This window comes from Fringilla coelebs, assembly GCF_963513975.1.
Source record: "Fringilla coelebs genome assembly, chromosome: 2".
NCBI lineage: Eukaryota > Metazoa > Chordata > Aves > Passeriformes > Fringillidae > Fringilla > Fringilla coelebs.
In genome coordinates this window covers 97,070,011-97,088,839 of record NC_140029.1, presented here as the reverse complement: position 1 = coordinate 97,088,839, position 18,829 = coordinate 97,070,011, and the positions used below count along the sequence as shown (strand labels likewise).

Here is an 18,829-nt window from a genome sequence, read left to right as displayed (position 1 = left end):
ATATGTATGTTATGTGGTCCAGTGCTTCTTTTCCATTAAAGAGAAATGGGCATACTCCTTATGATGCAGTAATTGCAGCTCACGGACACATTTTCAACCTGCTACAGTCTCTTGATTTGTGTCTGGCAAGGAGCTTCAGCTAGCTCTGCATTTATATTTGGAAGGAAAAGCAAATGACAGTTCCTAAACTTCCAGTCATTTGGTTCTGAAATTAAAATACATATTTGAAATCTTTCTAGGCTAGCACGTGAAAGGTTGTGTTCTTTTTGGGCCTTCTGATCCACACCATGCTGTCTACTTGCCTCCCACTTGGCAACATGAGAAGGTCACTGCTGCCTGCTGGGATGGAAGCAGGTGCTCGTGTCATTGGCAAAGGTCTGCTGAACAGTAGCCTACTTAGGGGCTGGAGTGATGCAAGTGGGCTGCCCAGACTGTAGCCTGGGAAAAGCTTTCTCTGAAGCCTGCCTAGGATCAGATCTCAAGCGTACAAGAATCCTTGGGTTTGGGGCTTAATTGGTCATTGCTTGCTAGCAGAAAGTGTGCCAGAATGTGCTAGTCCTTGGGACAGTATCTCTTGAAAGCGTTCCTTAGAGCAAAGCTAAATCCCTAACCATAAGAAGCAGCATTTATGTAGTTAGAGGATTTGATCTTTTAGGGGGTTTTTGTTTGTAAATTCTGCTGTCTGTTTTGACCTATATGTCAGTGAAATAAAGATACTACTTACTTTCTGTTCTACTGTGAATGTACATTTCAATGCATAATTTTCAAATCAAAGTAGTTCTTATGAGGTACTGTTTTAGTTGGGGAAGAGATAAGCAATTGATATGAAACCTTCTGGGTTTCTTTCAAAGTAGAGTCCAGCACAAAACTTAAGAGGTCCTGAGAATTCAAATGTACAATTTGCCACCAAGGTCATCTTCAGTACTGGGAATGCTGACAATTTTATCTACAGGAATTGGTTCCCAGGGCTAAGTGGTAACTGTTTCTGCTGGCAAGCTGTTTGGAAGGTGATCAGCTGTAGCCGCAGCTCTCTCCATAGAGAGCAGCCAGCATGATTTTCCCAGGCATTTTCCTGGGGAAAGCTGTGAGAAGATCAGAGAAAATGAGAAACAATTCTTATGTCCACTTGCTGCACCTGTTGTTGAGCACATGTGGAATGTGTTATGGAGGTTTGTTTACCAATGGGTGATTTCTTAATTGGACTCTGGTGATGGTGTTTGGATTGATTGACCAATTGGATCAGTCTGTATCGGACTGTCTGTAAGGGTGACGAGTTTTATAATAAGAAGTATAGTATAAGGTAGTAGTATAACGCGATTGATCAGCCTTCTGCAATCATGGAGTCAATGCTAATTATTGCCCGGCTGGGGGCCTGCAACAACAGTCAGACTTACAAATTCCAGAAACACTCCTGTTCATGGCTGTCTGGACCGGCTGTTGTCTGTCTCTGCCCAGACAAGGGTGAGATGAGTTCGCTCCCCGGGCTTCAAAGGACAAGGCTGGACTCTCAGGTTCGGTCTTCAAGGTTGTTTATTATTTCTTATCTACAAAGTTTTCTCTCTGCCCAGCCGGGATCTGACCAGCAAGGCAGCCAAAGGCACTCTGACCGCCCACAGGGCGGTCGCGTCTTTTCATAACAAAGACTACGTAAACTATATTTATCTTTTGTCCCCAATACTTATCATTTTTATTACTAAGTGTACCTTTACTAATAACCTATCAAAAATACCTACGTCACACAGAGAATGGAAGACATGAAGAAGGAGGAAGAGCCATGTGGCAGGCCCCAACTCCCTCCATCTTGTTTTTCCAACCCCCCCTGTGCTTTGACCTGTATTTGTGCTATTTCTATACCCTTTAAACACCAGTGATTCTCATATCCCCATATACAGGTGGTACATCTCTCGAAGGGTCAAAGTTGAGCCACCAGGTACTTTTGGCAACATTCCAAGGCTCCCGAGCCCCCCAAGGGTTCTCTCGGTAGCTCTGGACATCAGGAGAGGTGCGCCGAGTTCCCACACATGGCAGTCTTAGGAACTGCCTTGTTCTGCAGGTGCATTATCTTTTGTCACTCAAATAGGAATGCGCTTCTTTACTGAATTACTTTTCTTTTAAACCCAAATTTGAGGTGTTCCAAGTATGCTCTTCCTTGGGGCATAACATCTTCAGAGCTGGCAAAGAAACCTTTTTGCAGGTGGAAGGGAAGATACTTGCTTAAGTTAGCATGTTTTGACTTCAAGGACATCTAGATTGTAGATTTCAAAGTAATGAGGAAGTTAGAATTTCTAAAATTCATGTTGTCCCCTGGTTCTGATAACTCTGCCACCTGTTTTTGCACAGTTAAAAGGAGGGCAATATTCCAATATTACTTTTTTCCCCTAGTCTGACTAGTTCTCTTGTGTAGAACATCTACAGCTATCTTATGACAAAGCAAGGCCATGCATAAAACCAAGGCTCTGCAGAGCACTTTCCTGCCTTGAAGCTCCCAGAAAAAGGCCCTGTACTTGAACTGAGCTTGTACTGGAGCTGAGCATCCTCTCTGCAACTCTAGAAAACCTGACACACAGGGACATTCAAGCAGGGAGGATCTTTGAGAGCTCTTTGGAGGTTTCCTTTTGAAGGGAGGTTTGGAAAAGTTTAAAGTTTTGGAAAACTGTGGGAACTCAGCATATCGCTCCTGATGTCCAAAGCTACCGAGAGAACCCTTGGTGGGCTCGAGAGTCTTAGAATGTTGCCAAAAGTGCCTGGTGGCTTGACTTTGACCCTTTGAGAGATGTACCACCTGTATGTGGGGATATGAGAATCACTAGGGTTTAAAGGGTATAGAAATAGTATCATTACAAAGCAAAACATAGGCTTTAAGATTTTGGTACAGGGGGGTTATGGAGACAAGATGAAGGAATTTGGGCCTGTCTCGTGGTTCTTCTTCCTTCTTCATGTCTTCCATTTTCTGTGTGACGCAGATATTTATTGATAAGTTCTTGGTGAAAGTACACTTGGTTATAAAAATGATAAGTATTAGAGACAAAAGATAAATAAGATTTACGTAGTTTTTGTTATAAAAAGACGCGACCGCCCTGTGGGCAGTCAGAGTGCCTTTGGCTGCCTTGCTGGTCAGACCCCGGCTGGGCAGAAATGAAAACTTTGTAGATAGGAAATAATAAACAACCTTGAAGACCGAACCTGAGAGTCCAGCCTCGTCCTTTGAAGCCCGGGGAGCGAACTCATCTCACCCTTGTCTGGGCAGAGACAGACAACAGCCGGCCTGGACAGAAAACTCCCTCTTTTTGTTTTGGTTGTTTTTATTTTTTTTGAACTTAATAGTGAGAGGTCCATTATTGTACAGTGGCATACCAGGGAAATGGAGCCTGGACTTCAGTTATTCTTATTGCTGGACAGCTTTATGTGATGGGGATTCAACCCACCATACTTTATAAGAGTGTGCTCGTGGTAGCTGAAATACCGGGCTCTTTCTAAGGAATTAATTGCCGAACAGTGAATCTGACAAAGGTTAATGATTGCTCTGTAGGATAGGTTTTACATTTTCTTATGTATTCTAGTTGGAATACATTGAAAGCTATTGAGTTACCCGTGGGTAGGGAGCTAGTTGTCAGTTGTTGGTTTTGGCGGCATTTATTTATAGGCTTACAAAGATTTTTTTCAATTTATAGGATAATACTGTGATTATCTGGGAGCATAAGGGGAGTCATGGTGCTTACAGGCATGAAATACTTCTTCAATTATTCAAGCTTCAGCCCTAGTTTTTAGTCATAAATTCTAGTGTTGTGTTGCCAAGAAAAATAAGAGGACAAAATCTATTAGAAGCAGTAGGTGAAGTGTTCTAATGGTAGTATCTTTGTGCTGTAAACCTGCCTCTTTCTTCCACATCACATTTCTAACCATCAGGCTTTAATCTGCCTGTGTTTGACATAAGGGACTTGAGCTTCTTCAGTTGTTCTTTAACTTGTAGGCACATGTGCTTGCCTTTTCTTAACTTCTCGTTTTGGTGAAATAAACTAATTTTCAGTCCTCCAGTTACTGGAATCATTATTTAAATTTACTTTACTCTTCCACTCCTTTTTATGAAGAGTAATTGTCAGAACTTGATATGATATTCCCAGTGCTGTTGTGCACCTCCTATGTTTTATTCAGCCTAGCCTTTCAATCATAGTGTCTTACCCAACATCTTCATCACCCTCTACAGTTTTTTTTTACATCTGTTTTGTCATGGGACAGAGTGCTGCATTCTTAAAAGTACTTTTTCAATGATGGCTGGACTTTGGCTGCAATAAGACACTTTTTATCGGCTTTCACATCGACTGCTTTCAAAGAAGTCTATCTTTTTTGCTTACTAACATGAGCTGGGATTGTATTAGGAGCCCAGGGGGTGGGGGAGGTTGTCAACTTCTAATAACATTAACTCATTCAGGCCTGGGGACATATTCTTGTACAAGCTGTACATACACCATCATTAATGATTTTTCAGGATCTACTAGTTAGCCAGATCTAATGATATTACAGGATATACTCGTTAGTCAGATTTAATCTCTCTAATGTGTCATGTTTTCTCAGAATTGGTTTAGTTCCCTAATCAACATGTCATGGAGTAGTTAACTCTAATATATTGCAGAGCATTTAGTAAATTGCATCAACATTATCACTTAAAAAAAAATTCTATTGTTTTCCCCAGGATTGATGGCACAGAAAGCAGGCTTATGATTTGTTTAGTGGTACTTTGGAAAATGCTGGTGGGGAGCTGGCATTTTTCCAATACTCTGCAGTTTCCCAGTTTTTCAAAGCCTTTTTAAAAATTGATATTAATGGGTGAGCTTTTCAAGCTTTCCCAGTGTGGAATGGTCCCTTGAGAACAGATTGCACAGCCAACATCTGTGAAGGAGGAGACCTCTGCTCTGCAGCTTCAGAGAGTTAAATTACGCATCCCTGCCCCCAAGTTAGGAAACAGAGGCTAATGCAAAGGTAGATGACTTTCACGAAATCTTGTTGCCAAGGAGCACTGAGCCCCCTGGTGTGACCAGATGACCAGAAACTGCCAGGCACCCTAGGTAGCTCCCTTCTAAACAGAAGAACACAAAAAGATCTGAAAGTGCAAAATAAAGCTTATTGGTTTTGCCACTGGCCGAAGTGTGTGAAGCCCAACCCTTAACAGCTGCTTGAAGGGAAAGGATTTCAAATTTATATGCTACCTTTTCCTGTTACAGCTGCAGCCTGTTCCTTTTCTGATCTCCAGGCTGGGCTTGCAGCCTTGGTTCCTGCGCATCTGCTGTGCCTTCAGCCTCATGCTCACTGAGACAGAAAGTGCTCAAGTGGTGGCCCTGTCATGTAGCATGCTCTGAGTTATGTAATCAAGTGCTTCATAGTGCAGAGAAGAGAAAGCACTAAATGAAATGCCTGTGGAGGACAACGGTGAATTAAGTAATCTATTAAATTTTTCATATCTTGAGTCTATTCAAGCCCAGAAGCATCAGAAGCAGTATGAGTCTGAGAATTCAGAATCTTAAAATGAGAAAGTAATGGATGAAGAGCCCATTATGAAACAGATATACATGGAGCTGTATTGCTTTTCTCACTTTTTTTTCCTTTCTGAATACAGCAGCAGGACTTTTGTTCATCAAACTGATTATGTGTCCATCTTGGGTTTATCAACCTCCTTGCATATCAAGCTGAACATGAATCATTTGCTGAAAGGAAACTATTTCCTGCGAGGGTGGATAATGCAGCATGAATGAAAGATATTTGACAGTCTTGCACAGCTCAGAAAGAAGCAAAGTGATTTTATTTAATATAGGATTAAATCAGACCACAAGAAGAGTCTCGTCTTAACTCTTCTCTCCCCTTCTATATTGTATGAGTGATGTAATCAAAATTTAAATGGCTGTACATGAGCATAGCTCCCCTACTATCGCTGGAGGTTAGCTGACTCATAGCAGCAGAAAGTAAAATCCTTGTGCTTTATAGTAGGTTTGCTCCTTTTCAGTGATTTCCCCTTGGTTTCAGTGGTTTGAGTTGTTTTTCAGGACACCATACCACTATTTAATAGCCTAATATATACTGATGAGAGGGTGATAATAATATTCTACTACTTGCCTTCTCTTCCTTCCCTTTTCATCCTATTGTCCCCTTGTTCAAACTTTTTATCAGCATTTGAACAGTGAAGAGGAAAAATTATTTGTCACACTCTCAGCCTGTTATTGAGGTGCAAAACAGGGAGAAAAAAGGTTTGTTTCTGGCTTATGACTAAAAATAAACTAGATGTGTGGTAATTTCTGTCACATGCATTTAACAGAGTGCCTCTATTTGTGTTTCTGCCTGTTACTGGGATGCTTCATGCAATTTGGGTTGATGCAGACTAGGTGGTGTAAATCTGAGCCAGTGGGGTGAGCAGTGCAAGGCTGAGGAAAGATGCATGAAAACAGACCACAGATGGGCAAGATAAACAGTCCCTGGGCTGTGACTGAGGAGGCAGGTCTCTTTAAGGGCTCTTAGCAACGCCCCTGCTCTGACCCTCCCTATATGAGGAAAATCAAATCAATACACTGTTCTTCAAACCATGATGCTGCAGCAGCAGCAGCAGCAGGGCATTGTGGCAGCATTCATCTCTTAAATTCATCTTTGCTTTTCAGTGTGCTGATCTCTGGATATCCATCCTTGCATCTCTGCTGAGGAAGACTCTGACTGCGTCTTTAATCGGATTACTTGAGATCCCATGCACAACCTTCTTCTTATTAGCAAGTATTAGGTAGGCAATTTTAAAGTGCTTTTGGATTTGCAGGCAGCTGTAATGTTGATCTGACAACCCTATTGTATTCTCTGTAAACATAGTAGAAGCTTCTCTTTAAAACCTACCATGTTTTAAATCTTGCCTTTTTTCTGTTTTTGTGGTTGGGCAAGGGGGAACTGCTGTTTTTCCCTTCCTTTTAAAAAAGATGTAGCTGATTTGTGCTTTTGGAAAAGGATATTCCCTCGTTGATCCCTCCCGTGTTCTTTGGAGCTATAACCCGGTGCATATACAGTTACTTGCAGTGTTGATGAACATCTGTTCAACTGTCTAACATTTAGGGCAAGCTGCTCACTCTTTTATCCTTTAATTTTCCTGTGCATACTTCAAAGGTATGGTCTGGGACTCTGCCCACTGAGTAAGTTCTCCCTTGTTTCCAGAGATGGCTAACAGAGGACCAAGCTATGGCTTAAGCCGAGAAGTTCAGGAAAAGATTGAACAGAAATACGATGCAGAATTAGAGTCTAGACTGGTGAACTGGATTATTGTACAGTGTGGAGAACAGATAGAGCACCCTCCTCCTGGACGGCAACATTTTCAGACCTGGCTGATGGATGGAACAGTGAGTGTTTTGTCCAGTTGCCCACTTTAATGTTTTTATCTGCACAGTGCTCCTGTGTTCTGTCTTCATTTAGATAAATTGATCAGAGCTCATGGTCAGTGCAGAAAATATATGTCTTAGAATCTGATTTATTTCCTTTTGACCAAGAGTCTTAATCTCAGAATATAAATTATCCTACTAGTGCACTGAGATCAGTACAATATTTATGATTCTTATGAGTCATGCATGTTTTATATATAAGTATGACTCATTCCTTCAGCTTTTTCTCTCATGCAGTTAAATGAGATGTTTTTTAAAACAAGATGTATACTTTTATCTTAAAGAAATAATCAGTGTTGAAAAGGAAAGGCAAAGAGATATAGCAAATTTGAAGGACAGGATTGTGTCATAACTGTCTTCTTGGGAATAATTCTGTAGCTAAAACATTGTTACATTGGTTTATTGAACAACAGGCAGATGCTGCTGTTTGCAGCGGCTGCAAGACTATGCTAATCATTGAAGCTCTGCCAAAGTGACTTTAACAACATTTCAATTGACATTGCTTAATTTTTGGCTTGGGCATTAGGCTTCTTCTCTGTCAGTTGTTATATAACCTCTACCAGTGATTGCTTTGTTGTTTCTAGCAGATTAGGATTTCTATGGTTATGTTTTTGCCTCAGTAAATGAAAGCTTTAATGTTTTTCTAATATACTTCAATTATTATCAATTCACTTTTTTGTTTTTAACTGAAGAAATTATGTCCCTAACAGAAACTGGCCAGGTCAAAAGCATTTTGCAACATCATTTCATGAGCACAAATTGCCTTCTAGTTTGGTGCCTACTTTCTAATTTTGTTTCTGTCTTTATCTCTCAGCTGTTATGCAAGTTAATAAACAGTTTGCATCCAAAGGGAAATGAGCCTATTGCAAAGATCTCTGAATCAAAAATGGCTTTCAAGCAGATGGAACAAATATCTCAGTTCTTAAAAGCTGCTGAAATCTACGGAGTAAGAACAACCGATATTTTCCAGACAGTGGATTTATGGGAAGGTAAAAATAATAAACTGAAAGTCAGTTTACAGTCTTCATTTTACTCTGCTTTGATGTGCATTTTGTCTTGGCATATTCTCTAATGTAATTATCTTTTGTTTCTGTTTGCGTTACCTCATTACCATGTTCTTCCAGTGTTGCCCTGAGGGCATAACAGAACCTTTCCAAGCTCACATGTTATCCAAAGCCCCATCACTCTGATAGAAATTCACTGGCCTAATAAAATAACTGTTCTCTCTGCTAATTATTTCAAATTAAATAGCTCCTAGTAAGAACATGGAAAACCCTGATTTTCTGATGACAAAATTTTATTGCAGTCTTCAAATTATAAGCAAAGCTTAAATTATCCAAAGAAGAGCTAAGAAATGCATTCGCAGGAGCATATGTGCCACTGTAAAGCTTATGAAGATTCATTTATGACTAGTGAGAAACAAAACTCACTGCTTAATGCCATGTTGGCTGACCGTCTCTCTCCAAGGAGACAGTCTTTTAGGAGAGGTCACTATGGCAACAGCAAAAACCTTGGGGTGCTCCTGTGGTTTTACAGTAAGGCAGGTGAAGTCTGTCTCCCTCCCAGGCTCTAAATGGAAACTGCTTGTTCTAGCTGCTGAAGAGCTGAGTCATTTGTGCATTCATGGGGCTGGTGTTGCCCACTTCTGTGGTGGCGCATCCCATCCTGGTGCTCTAACCAAACACACTGTATTTCCTGCATCTCCCTGGACAAGGTGATGCAATGCTTTGCTAAGTGCTGAGACCAAAGACAGCTGCAGAGCAGTGAAAGACACATATGAAAGGGTCAAAAATCTTCCATGAGAATCAAACAGTGGAATGAGGAAACAATCCACTGAGAAAGCTGGCCAGCATAGTTTGTGTAGGAGTATATATCAAGAGAAAAAAGTGGGGTGTGTTTTCACAGGCAGTCAGAATATATGTGGAAAAGATCACTCCTCTGAAGGACAGCTGGAGAAATGAAAGACTAGGGAGCTCTTAATGAATGGGTTAGAGGGAAAGGACATAGTGACAGATGGTGTTACTGGGATCTCTAAATGTCTCAGAGTGCCAGATTTACTTGACAAATCCATACCTTTGGCACAAGGGCAGGATTGTTTCTTCCAGTTCAGTTTTTAGTGTTTTATGCAATCTATCTTTACGTGTCTTAAATGCAGGGATTTTCACTTCCCTGAAGTAGCACCTTCCCACCCCTCAGCCTAGCAGACTGTTCAGAGAGAAGCTCCATCTAACTTGTAAGGGATGATAATTGCTCATTTCAGATGTTGTTCTTTACAGTCTTTTGCAACTCATAATGGCTTCCCATCATGCATATGAAAATATGGTACATTGATCCCTATGAGGAAAAGGACTTGGTTTGAAGACATAATGCTCTTACTAGTGGCTGTCTCCTAATTTCCTTTCGCTCATCACCTTTTCTCAGCAGACATAAGGTGAAAAGATAGTAACTCCTAGAGGACAGGAAGTCAAAACACAACTTGCAACCTAGGAGGAAGACATACAAGGCTTTTCATCACTGTTATTTTAAGACTTCCCAAAACTAATCTGTAACTCCTCACTTTCCCACTCCCTTTTCATTCTTCCTGCTGCTCATTCCAGTGCTGGGATGACATAGTATGTCTCTCCAGTAGGGGTAGCTCTTTGTGTCTTGCTGTAACTGACCTCTGGCATCTGTGCTGCTTCAGGGCTGAATTGCCTGAACAGGGATGCCTTAGCTGGGCAGAAAGGACAATCTTTATTTCACTGTTTCATAATTTCCACTCCTACTCTTCACACCATTATCTCTTTAAAAGAGAAATGTCAATGTATGTTTATATGGAAAGAAAAGTGTGTGACTGAGAAACAGCTTTCCCCTGGCACTAATTGTTTTCCATGAGCTTTTGCTTTGAAATTCTTAGCAATGATTAATGAAAATATTTTAGGATATGATCTGCTGTTGGCTGTTTCAAACTCACTCAGTCCATCTGTTGCACTTTTCTTCATCTCTTTGGCTTCTTGATCCAGGGGAAGTATCACCTCTTTTTTGGCCCCTTCTTACATAAGTGTACTGAGCACTTATATAAGTGCTGAGCAACTTTCCCTGATCCACCCCCAAGACATGTTCCCTGCCTTTTACAGATCCCTCCTTGATATATTTCCAGGCAGGCAGGTGAACCACTGAGTATTTTTTCAACATTTACAAAAAAGCTTTTCAGGAGTATTCTGCAGAGCAGTTCTCCATCTTTGTTTGAACCTTCTCCTTTCTGGATCTGGAGAAGAAGTCCTTCCAGATAGGTTTTGCCTAAAGAGAAAGGCTTGGAACAAGAAGTGAGCGGAGACCCCTTCCTCCTTGTCTTAAAAACAGTGCCAAATTCCTCTACAAGACTGTGCTGTTCAAAGCACACTGCAGAAGTCACTGAGATGGAGGAGTGTCATCAGTGTGGGTCCCTGAAGTGAGGCTGAAGCTGTGGGCCAGGTGGGCAGCCCACATGGCTGTCAATAAACAAGTACTGGAGCTGAGGGAAGGCACTGACTACAATTTGCTGCAATACTAGAGTTGAACCTGGCTTCAGGGAAGGTGTATGATCCCTTCTGTCAGGTGACTGCACTGAAAATTTAAAATTTTTCCCTGCTTTTTTTTTTTTTTTTTTTTTTTTTTTATGCTGACCATCAAGCCCTTTGTATCCTTTGCTGGAGGAGGTCAAGTGACACAAGACCACTTGGATTCAGGTCTTCCCTCACCCGCAGCACTCATCATATGTAACAAGGAGTCTCTGAAGAGCAGAGCTGTGGCTTTGCTTTGTCACGTGTCATTCAGCTCCCACTTACTCAGTTTTCCCCCTGCAGCATCTCCCACTTGTCAAATGTGACAAATAAATCAGAGCTGAGCACAGAGCGTGGGGGGGCTGCCAGATGGCTCTGCAAGGCTGATCATCATATTTCACTGCCTGTCTTTTGTTCCTTTTGCTTTTTTCCTTCGCTTGCCGTCATTATTCAGCTGATTCACTTTTAAATCCTTCTCCACATCTCTTTTCATCCCAGGCAGTCACTGCTCTCCTGCTATACAGGAGGCATCCCAAGGACGTTGTATGTGGCATCTGTTACAGCATATGGTACATCTGCTGCTGTGGGAGCTCTCAGGGCTCCTGCCTCATGCTCCTCTGGGTGCGCCTGCGGACGTGCGTGTGGGGAATGTCAGCTCTGCAGCTGCCCTCCCCAGCAAGGACCCCTCTGATGGAGTCTGCCTTAAATACAGTAAAATATAACAGTTCTGGAGGGCTGATGTCCGGGCTGGCTGTTATTTGTCTCTGCCCAGACAAGGGTGAGATGGGCTCGCTTCCCGGGCTCCAAAAGACAAGGCTGGACTCTCAGGTTCGGTCTTCAAGGTTGTTTATTATTTCTTATCTACAAAAATTTTCTTTCTGCTCAGCCGGGGTCTGACCAGCAAGGCAGCCAAAGGCACTCTGACCGCCCACAGGGCGGTCGCGTCTTTTCATAACAAAGACTACGTAAACTATATTTATCTTTTGTCTTCAATACTTATCATTTTTATTACCAAGTGTACCTTTACTAAGAACCTATCAAAAATACCTACGTCATACAGAAAATGGAAGACAAGAAGAAGGAGGAAGAACCATGTGGCGGGCCCCAACTCCCTCCATCTTGTTTTTCCAACCCCTCTGTACCAAAATCTTAAAAAGCCATACTTTGACCTATAAATGTTCTATTTCTATATCCTTTAAACACCAGTGAGTCTCATAACCCCATATACAGGTGGTACATCTCTCGAAGGGTCAAAGTTGAGCCACCAGGTACTTTTGGCAACATTCCAAGGCTCCCAAGCTCCCCAAGGGTTCTCTCGGTAGCTCTGGCCCTCAGGAGAGGTGCGCCGAGTTCCCACAGGCTGACAATTTATTTTATGAGCAAATGGTCCCCTGCAGATAGGATTTTTATAAACTTTAGTAGTCTGTATGACAGCCACAGTTGGAAGCTGACAGATGTTTTCAGCTTTAATGTGCTGTCCTCACTTCTGTTAACTAGACACATTACTTTAGAAAGAGGAAGAACTGGAATGAAAGAGGTGAGGGGAGTAATAGAAATGCTTATGGAAGGATTTCATAAGGGAGAAGCAAAAGGCAGATTTCCAGTAACTTACTACCTCACACAAATGGAAATACCTGCTGCAACTTATTTTCACTAGAGAGTATTCCAAAAGGTAGCATGTCTGGATTGGGTAATGAGTTATGTAACTTTTATTTGGCTAAAGCTGAGACAAGCCCTGACTTTCTGAACTGAGGAATGAAGTAAGATCACAGAGCGAGAACATGGAAAAATAGTGGACCAAATGGGAGAAATTAAAGGTATGAAACTGAATAGCATCATAGTAAGTAGGAAGGTTTAGGTAGGTGCTTTGATGGTTAATTTGGGAACGACTGATAGAATTTATCTGCACAGGAGCTCCCAGAACTGCTGTGAGCTCTGTTAGCACAGGGATTAAACTGACTCTGAATAAACTGAGACACACCACTGTTATTTAACACACTGTTCTCCTTCTGCCACATTTTACTGACTATATTATCATTATTTGCATACCAAAATAATCTCTCCTTAGGAGAAAATTTTGTCAAAGTGATTCTACAGACTTAAAATGGTATGAAGGAAGGCATTAAAATAATCAAAAGCCTGAAAACCTAGAAATGCCTGAAAAATTAAGTTTGCTTTAACTTCATCCCTTTGTTGACTTGAATAAGCTCTTGCATGTCAATACTTTCCTTTCAGCAATGGTAAAATAGCATTTATAATTCTATTAATGCACATCTTCAGGGACCTGGGGGAGTCAATTAATACATCAGATAAAACTGGTTTTCAGTGTGCCAAGCTATTTGTTGAGCAAGGATTTCCTACATTAATTTCACTGTCTGGCTTTCTAGGGAAGGACATGGCAGCAGTGCAGAGAACCTTAATGGCTTTGGGCAGTTTGGCGGTCACCAAGGATGATGGCTGCTACAAAGGAGATCCGTCTTGGTTCCACAGGTAAAGTCCAGAGCTCAGCTGTTCAGAGCTGTCTTCCCTGGGAAGCTGGTAATATCATCTGCCTTTAGGCTTTAAGGAAATTTATTGGGAAAGGAAGGGAAGAATATTTCCCAAGTTTCCTTATAGGAAAAGGAGGTTTTTCTCTCTGGAGGCTAGAGACGGGAAGCAGGAAAAGTGTACATCTGTTATCAGCATCAATGTACATTTGATGCTCTCTCACATCAGATAGCAGACAGAAAGACTAAGGAAGACAAGACTGTTAAGGATGTCTGTGAACCCCCAAGCAGCAACCCTTTCACTAAGCAAAGAGAAGGCATGAAGTCTCTTTACTTTTTCATCCAGCCAAAAATGATTTAATTTCCTTGGCTTCTTTATTCTTGGGGAGCACTGCTTACCGGTGAAGAAGTCCCTATCTTGGCAAAGCTGTTTATTTGTTCTGAAGTTCCATTTATTTTGGCTAGGCAGGCTGTAAAGCAGGGACAGGAAGAAAAGGAAATCCTCCTGCAGTTACTCTCCTGCCCCACACGCATATTATTGACATAAGTTTCTGCCATCCAAGAGTATCTCTTACACAGAAATGTCAAAGGCAGGTTAGCAAAAAGAATTCTGACTGCTTGTCTTTGCTTGCATTTTCTGACGTCTAGTGAGGCTCAGCAAAAATAAAGCAAACTTCACTTTGTTTGTCTTAAACACTGAGCTGGTTAAACTGAATCTGAGATTTTAATTTCAGGTGAATAAATACAAACTCCTATGCATTGTTTTAATGAAATCGGGTTACATTAACTTAATACACTACACAGATAGATTTATATTTATGGAATAGAATTAGGTTTAAAATTTATTTCAAATTCAGTTACATTCTTTAATATAAACCAGACATGAAATCATTATGACCCAGACAGGCTTATTTGTTTTATGTAACTAAAACAAAGTCCCACATAGAAAAATTAATTTTCATCTGGACTCTTAATTGTGGGGTGGGATAAGTTTTTGTTGGCATGGATGAAGATGTGATCACCTCCCTTCTCTTCTAGCTGTCTGTTCAGCCTGTACTACTTGGATAGCCAACCCATATCCATTGCAGTCCCTGTGAAATACCATGTTACAGTCGCTGCCTTAAGGAAAGCCAGTGTTATGGCATGTTGCCAGTCAGGAGCTGTTTCCTGAGTAGCTTTCCTATCCCTTCAGGCAGACCAAACCAGCTCACTGCCACCCAGTGTTACTCATAATTCAGGGGTTCCAGGGTGATTCTTAATCGCCTTCGGTCGAATTGAGAGACCAGTATCAAATGGCGTAAGAGTATCCGTGCAGGGATCTACAGTGATTAGGATAATGCCACACTTGAGGTAAGCCATTTAACTTTCTGGTGCCAATGTCTGACATTCCCAGTGCCGTCAGACTGATGTCCCCATCCTTGCATAGTAAGATTCATGGGTCCATAACTGTTTGTTATTCTGTGGCTTGGCAAACACAACCACTAGCGTAAAGTTGGCACAAAAATTTGACAGATCTGGCTCAGTTTTAGATAAGAGTGATGCCAGACAGGCCAAACAGAACTTGACATAGTGGGAGACATGGCAGGTGAGTAGACTTGCCTTCATCTCTTTTCTTAGTCTCAGTTAAGACCATTTCCACTCATCTAAAAACAAATCTCATACATGTTATCTGTAAGACCATCATATACTAAATTTGAGGCTTGTGATGGTAAAAATAACACTGTATGATCCCAGCCATATATGTGATCAACTTTTATTAGCCTATTTCTTCTTTGCAGTTCTTTGCAGTTCTCATTTTTTTCCCTGTTTAATTACTTTTTGACTTTCTGCGGAAGTACTCATCAACATAGCAAAAAATTCTAGGAGGAAAGAGAAAAGAACAGGAGAATACTTTCCTGGTTTTTTAATTAAAATAGAGGCAGACACAGTGAACCTGAGATTCAATTACTTAATAGGAGTTGTTCTAAAAACATCCTCTCATGAAGATCCTGGCAGTAGTTTGCTGCCTGTGTAAGAATTCTGGAAAAAAATTTAAGCGGCAGTGAGAGAGGCCTGCTTTCTGAGGCACCGCAGTTGTGTGTGCCTCCCCCAAAAGAGTGAATTTTCTGGCAAGAGCTGTGGGATCTGAGAGCCTGTGGTGGGCCTCTATAAGCCCTCTTACTAGTCTATACTTCACCACTTGCAGACTCATTCTGGAAAATGGCTGGTCAGCCCTGTGTCCTGTGGATCTTTCTCCCCCTTCCATTTTGCTGGGCTTTCACGTGGATGTGAGTTTGTCTCATGCAATTTCCTGAACACCCTGAGCCTAACAGAGGGTTTAAATGCTTTTTCAGACTTGAGCCAAGGTTGTCAGCACAGTGCAGGATCTCACCCTCATAGAGAGGATCATGTTGATGGTTTTCAATCACAGCAGGTACCTAACCTAGTACTCTCATCTAGTGGAGGGGTGGGGAAGAAAAGGGGAGCTATAACTTGATGCCATATTGCTGTGTAGCCTGTAACCTAATCACAGGACAAACAGACAAAGCAGGGAAATAGATTCAACCCACGTCAGAGTAGAGTCTGGTAGATGGAAAGCCTCCCTCAGTCTAGGACTCTAGGACAATTCATATGGCTCATTTGATAACAACAGGCTGATCCTTCTCCATTGTAAACTGCTTGTTTTCCCCACCTAGTAGGAATGAAAGATGAATCCAAGATGAACAGTTTCTTGCGAGGCAGCAGAGTGCAAACTTTTCTCCTTCTGCTTAGCTGCCACTTTGGCCTTCAATGCTATTTTCAGGGAGAAAAAAGGCTTCTTTTATGCTCCAACAAAGGTTCATTGATCGAAAGGGCTTTTGAGAGCAGGGACACTGAACAAAAGTGGTCAGTATGTTTTGACAGAAGATAGGGAACTGTCATACACTTAAGACACAGGTGCAAAGGGCAAAGCCTATTGCTTAGGTGTTGAGAGATCTGGAAATGGCAACAAGGCAAACATTCTCTCCTGCCAACAATAAATGTCCCCTCTGCAAAAATGATCAAGTCCCTTTTCTGACCCACTGCTGCTCTGGGTACACTCAGCTTCTATTTACTCCACTGGTTAAATTACAACAGTTTTTACTGTTGCTCTAGATGGTTATCAACTTGTAGTACAGCACAGGTAAGTGTCTCATGGATCAGATCCCATGGACTACAGCTCTTAAGAGCTATAGTGCTCACACAAATTTACCCTGTTTTGTGTTTTTTTATACAACATTGCATAAATAGTTTTCCTGTTACAGCTTCTGTGGAAGTTTTTCACGATCACAATCCCTGTGTGATTTCATGATCCTACACAGAATGATGATATGTATGTATGTTGCTTTTTTTGTGTGTATCTGGACAGGAAAGCACAGCAGAATCGACGAGGATTTTCAGAGGAGCAGCTTCGGCAGGGACAGAATGTAATAGGCCTTCAGATGGGCAGCAACAAAGGAGCATCACAGTCGGGTATGACAGGCTACGGGATGCCAAGGCAGATTATCTAAAAGCATCTCTGTCTGTGGAGAAAACACGCATTCTGCAGCATGGTCTGTTAAGGAAAAAAAAAAAAAAGAAAAAGAAAAATGCTTATTAGTTCTTTTTCTGCCTGGTTTTTAATAGTTAGTGCTCTCTAAGGTTTGGGGTATTTTTAGTTTGGTTTGTTTTCTTTGCAGCTGTAAGAGTTCACCTAGGAACTTGGGTTTTTGTGGTGGGGTGTGTCAGTTCACAGCACATGCACACTGCTGCCTCCTACTTTTCACTTCTGAACTATGCAAAGACAATTATTCTGTATTAATTTATTTGCAAAGTGCTATCTTCCGTATTTGTCTCACACTGCACTTGTATTTCAACCAGTAACCTCATTCTTCAATCAGTGATGATATTGTTTGACTGAAGAATAAAGACAAAATAAAGATACCTCAAAGAGTCATTATTTAAAGGAGGTAAAAACTGAAACCAACCACATGGTACAGTGCAGATGAGTTAAATATTTTCAATGGTCAATCTCTCTTATCTCTAACCCAGAGCTCTCTGAGTGATTCTCTGCTACAGTATTTACAGTCTGTGTTACATGTTCAATTTAGTGTTTGTTTAAAGGCACATCCAAAGTATTTTCCTAAAAAGAAAAAAAAATTTATTATCCACTGAGTCTGATTCATATAGTCCCAGCCAATTTAACTCAGATTTTTCTTGACCTAGTATGCTGGGTCATCTGCAGCCCACAAACTTGTGAAGCAAGCTAAGATCAGTTTTATAGGGAAAGCAAAAGCTGTGTGTGAAAACAAAGCCAAGTAAGGATTCATTCACTATTTCCCATTGGCAGGTAGACATTTATCTGCTTCCTGGAAAGCATGGTCTCAGCATGCATGATGGTTACTTGTCACCACAGTTATTCTCTTCTTCCTCTTCCCTGAGTTTTGCTGCTGACCATGACACAATACGTATGGGATGTCCTTTGGCCAGGTGGGGTCAGCTGTTCCATCTGTGCATCTCCCAGCTTCTTGCCCACTCTCAGTTGTGGGGACAGAATGACTGGTGAGTTATCAACTTCTTTAGTCCCCAGTCCAAAGCACAGCACCCAGCCAAATTCGGTACACCCACCAGCAGGTGAGTCTCCAAATTTAGGGAATTCTCCACTGTGAATGAACAGTCTGTCAGACAGACGTGAGAACAGGCTTCATCTTGTGGTAGTTGCTACTATACCAAGCAAAGCACAAAACAAGTTGTAATTTAAATGCAAAGCAAGAAATAGAACAAAAGTATTTCAGGTCAGAATGCTTCTGACCTGAAAAACACCCACAGTTCAAATTCAAATAATCTGTTATGCTTATTTATGAAGGGCTGTAAATGTGGCTAGTGGTTCATTTAGAGATAGTTTACTGGAATGTCAATAGAAGAAGTGGCTGACACAGTCACCTGGCCACCAAAGGCTACCAGAGCATTCTCTGAGGACTTGACTTGCCAGTCAGCAAAACTGCCTTGGCGCTGTGCCCCACAGACACTTGAGGGGTGCACACTATTTTCTATGCAGGTTACCTTGCTGTTGACTGTCTCTGGGCTTTCACTCACAAAGCCCATTCACCTCTTCCCTACAAGCAAGAAGGAAGGGAAACACGATAATTGAACTCTGTGGTTTCTTTGGCTTTTTTCTTTTTAATTAATGAAAGTCTTCCAAGAAGGCCTGAAAACATAGTATCTAGGCAGGTAACAAATGAAGATTAATCTGTTCTGACAGCTCTCTAAGTGCCTACATATATAGACGAGGTGATTTCTGTCTGGCTTTGAACCCAGTGACACATGCTGACAGCTAGGTGTTTACTAAGTAGCCCTAGAGCCAGCCACACACAGGTTCATGTGGCTTCAAAAATTTCTACCACCAAGTAAACTAAAAACATGGTTCCTCCAGCCCATGGGAAACTCT

The 18,829-nt window shown here is 41.5% G+C and overlaps 1 protein-coding gene across 1 annotated transcript; it reads left to right on the top strand.

Moving 5' to 3' along the window:
- Positions 1-6,665: 6,665 nt before the first annotated feature.
- Positions 6,666-16,913, top strand: TAGLN3 (transgelin 3; the record flags this gene model as incomplete). Its single annotated transcript, XM_084226071.1, has 5 exons — positions 6,666-6,757; positions 7,177-7,358; positions 8,212-8,386; positions 13,306-13,408; positions 16,772-16,913. The coding sequence occupies exons 2-5, from the start codon at positions 7,179-7,181 to the stop codon at positions 16,911-16,913; spliced, it is 600 nt and encodes a 199-aa protein (XP_084082197.1). The 5' UTR covers positions 6,666-6,757; positions 7,177-7,178.
- Positions 16,914-18,829: the final 1,916 nt, after the last annotated feature.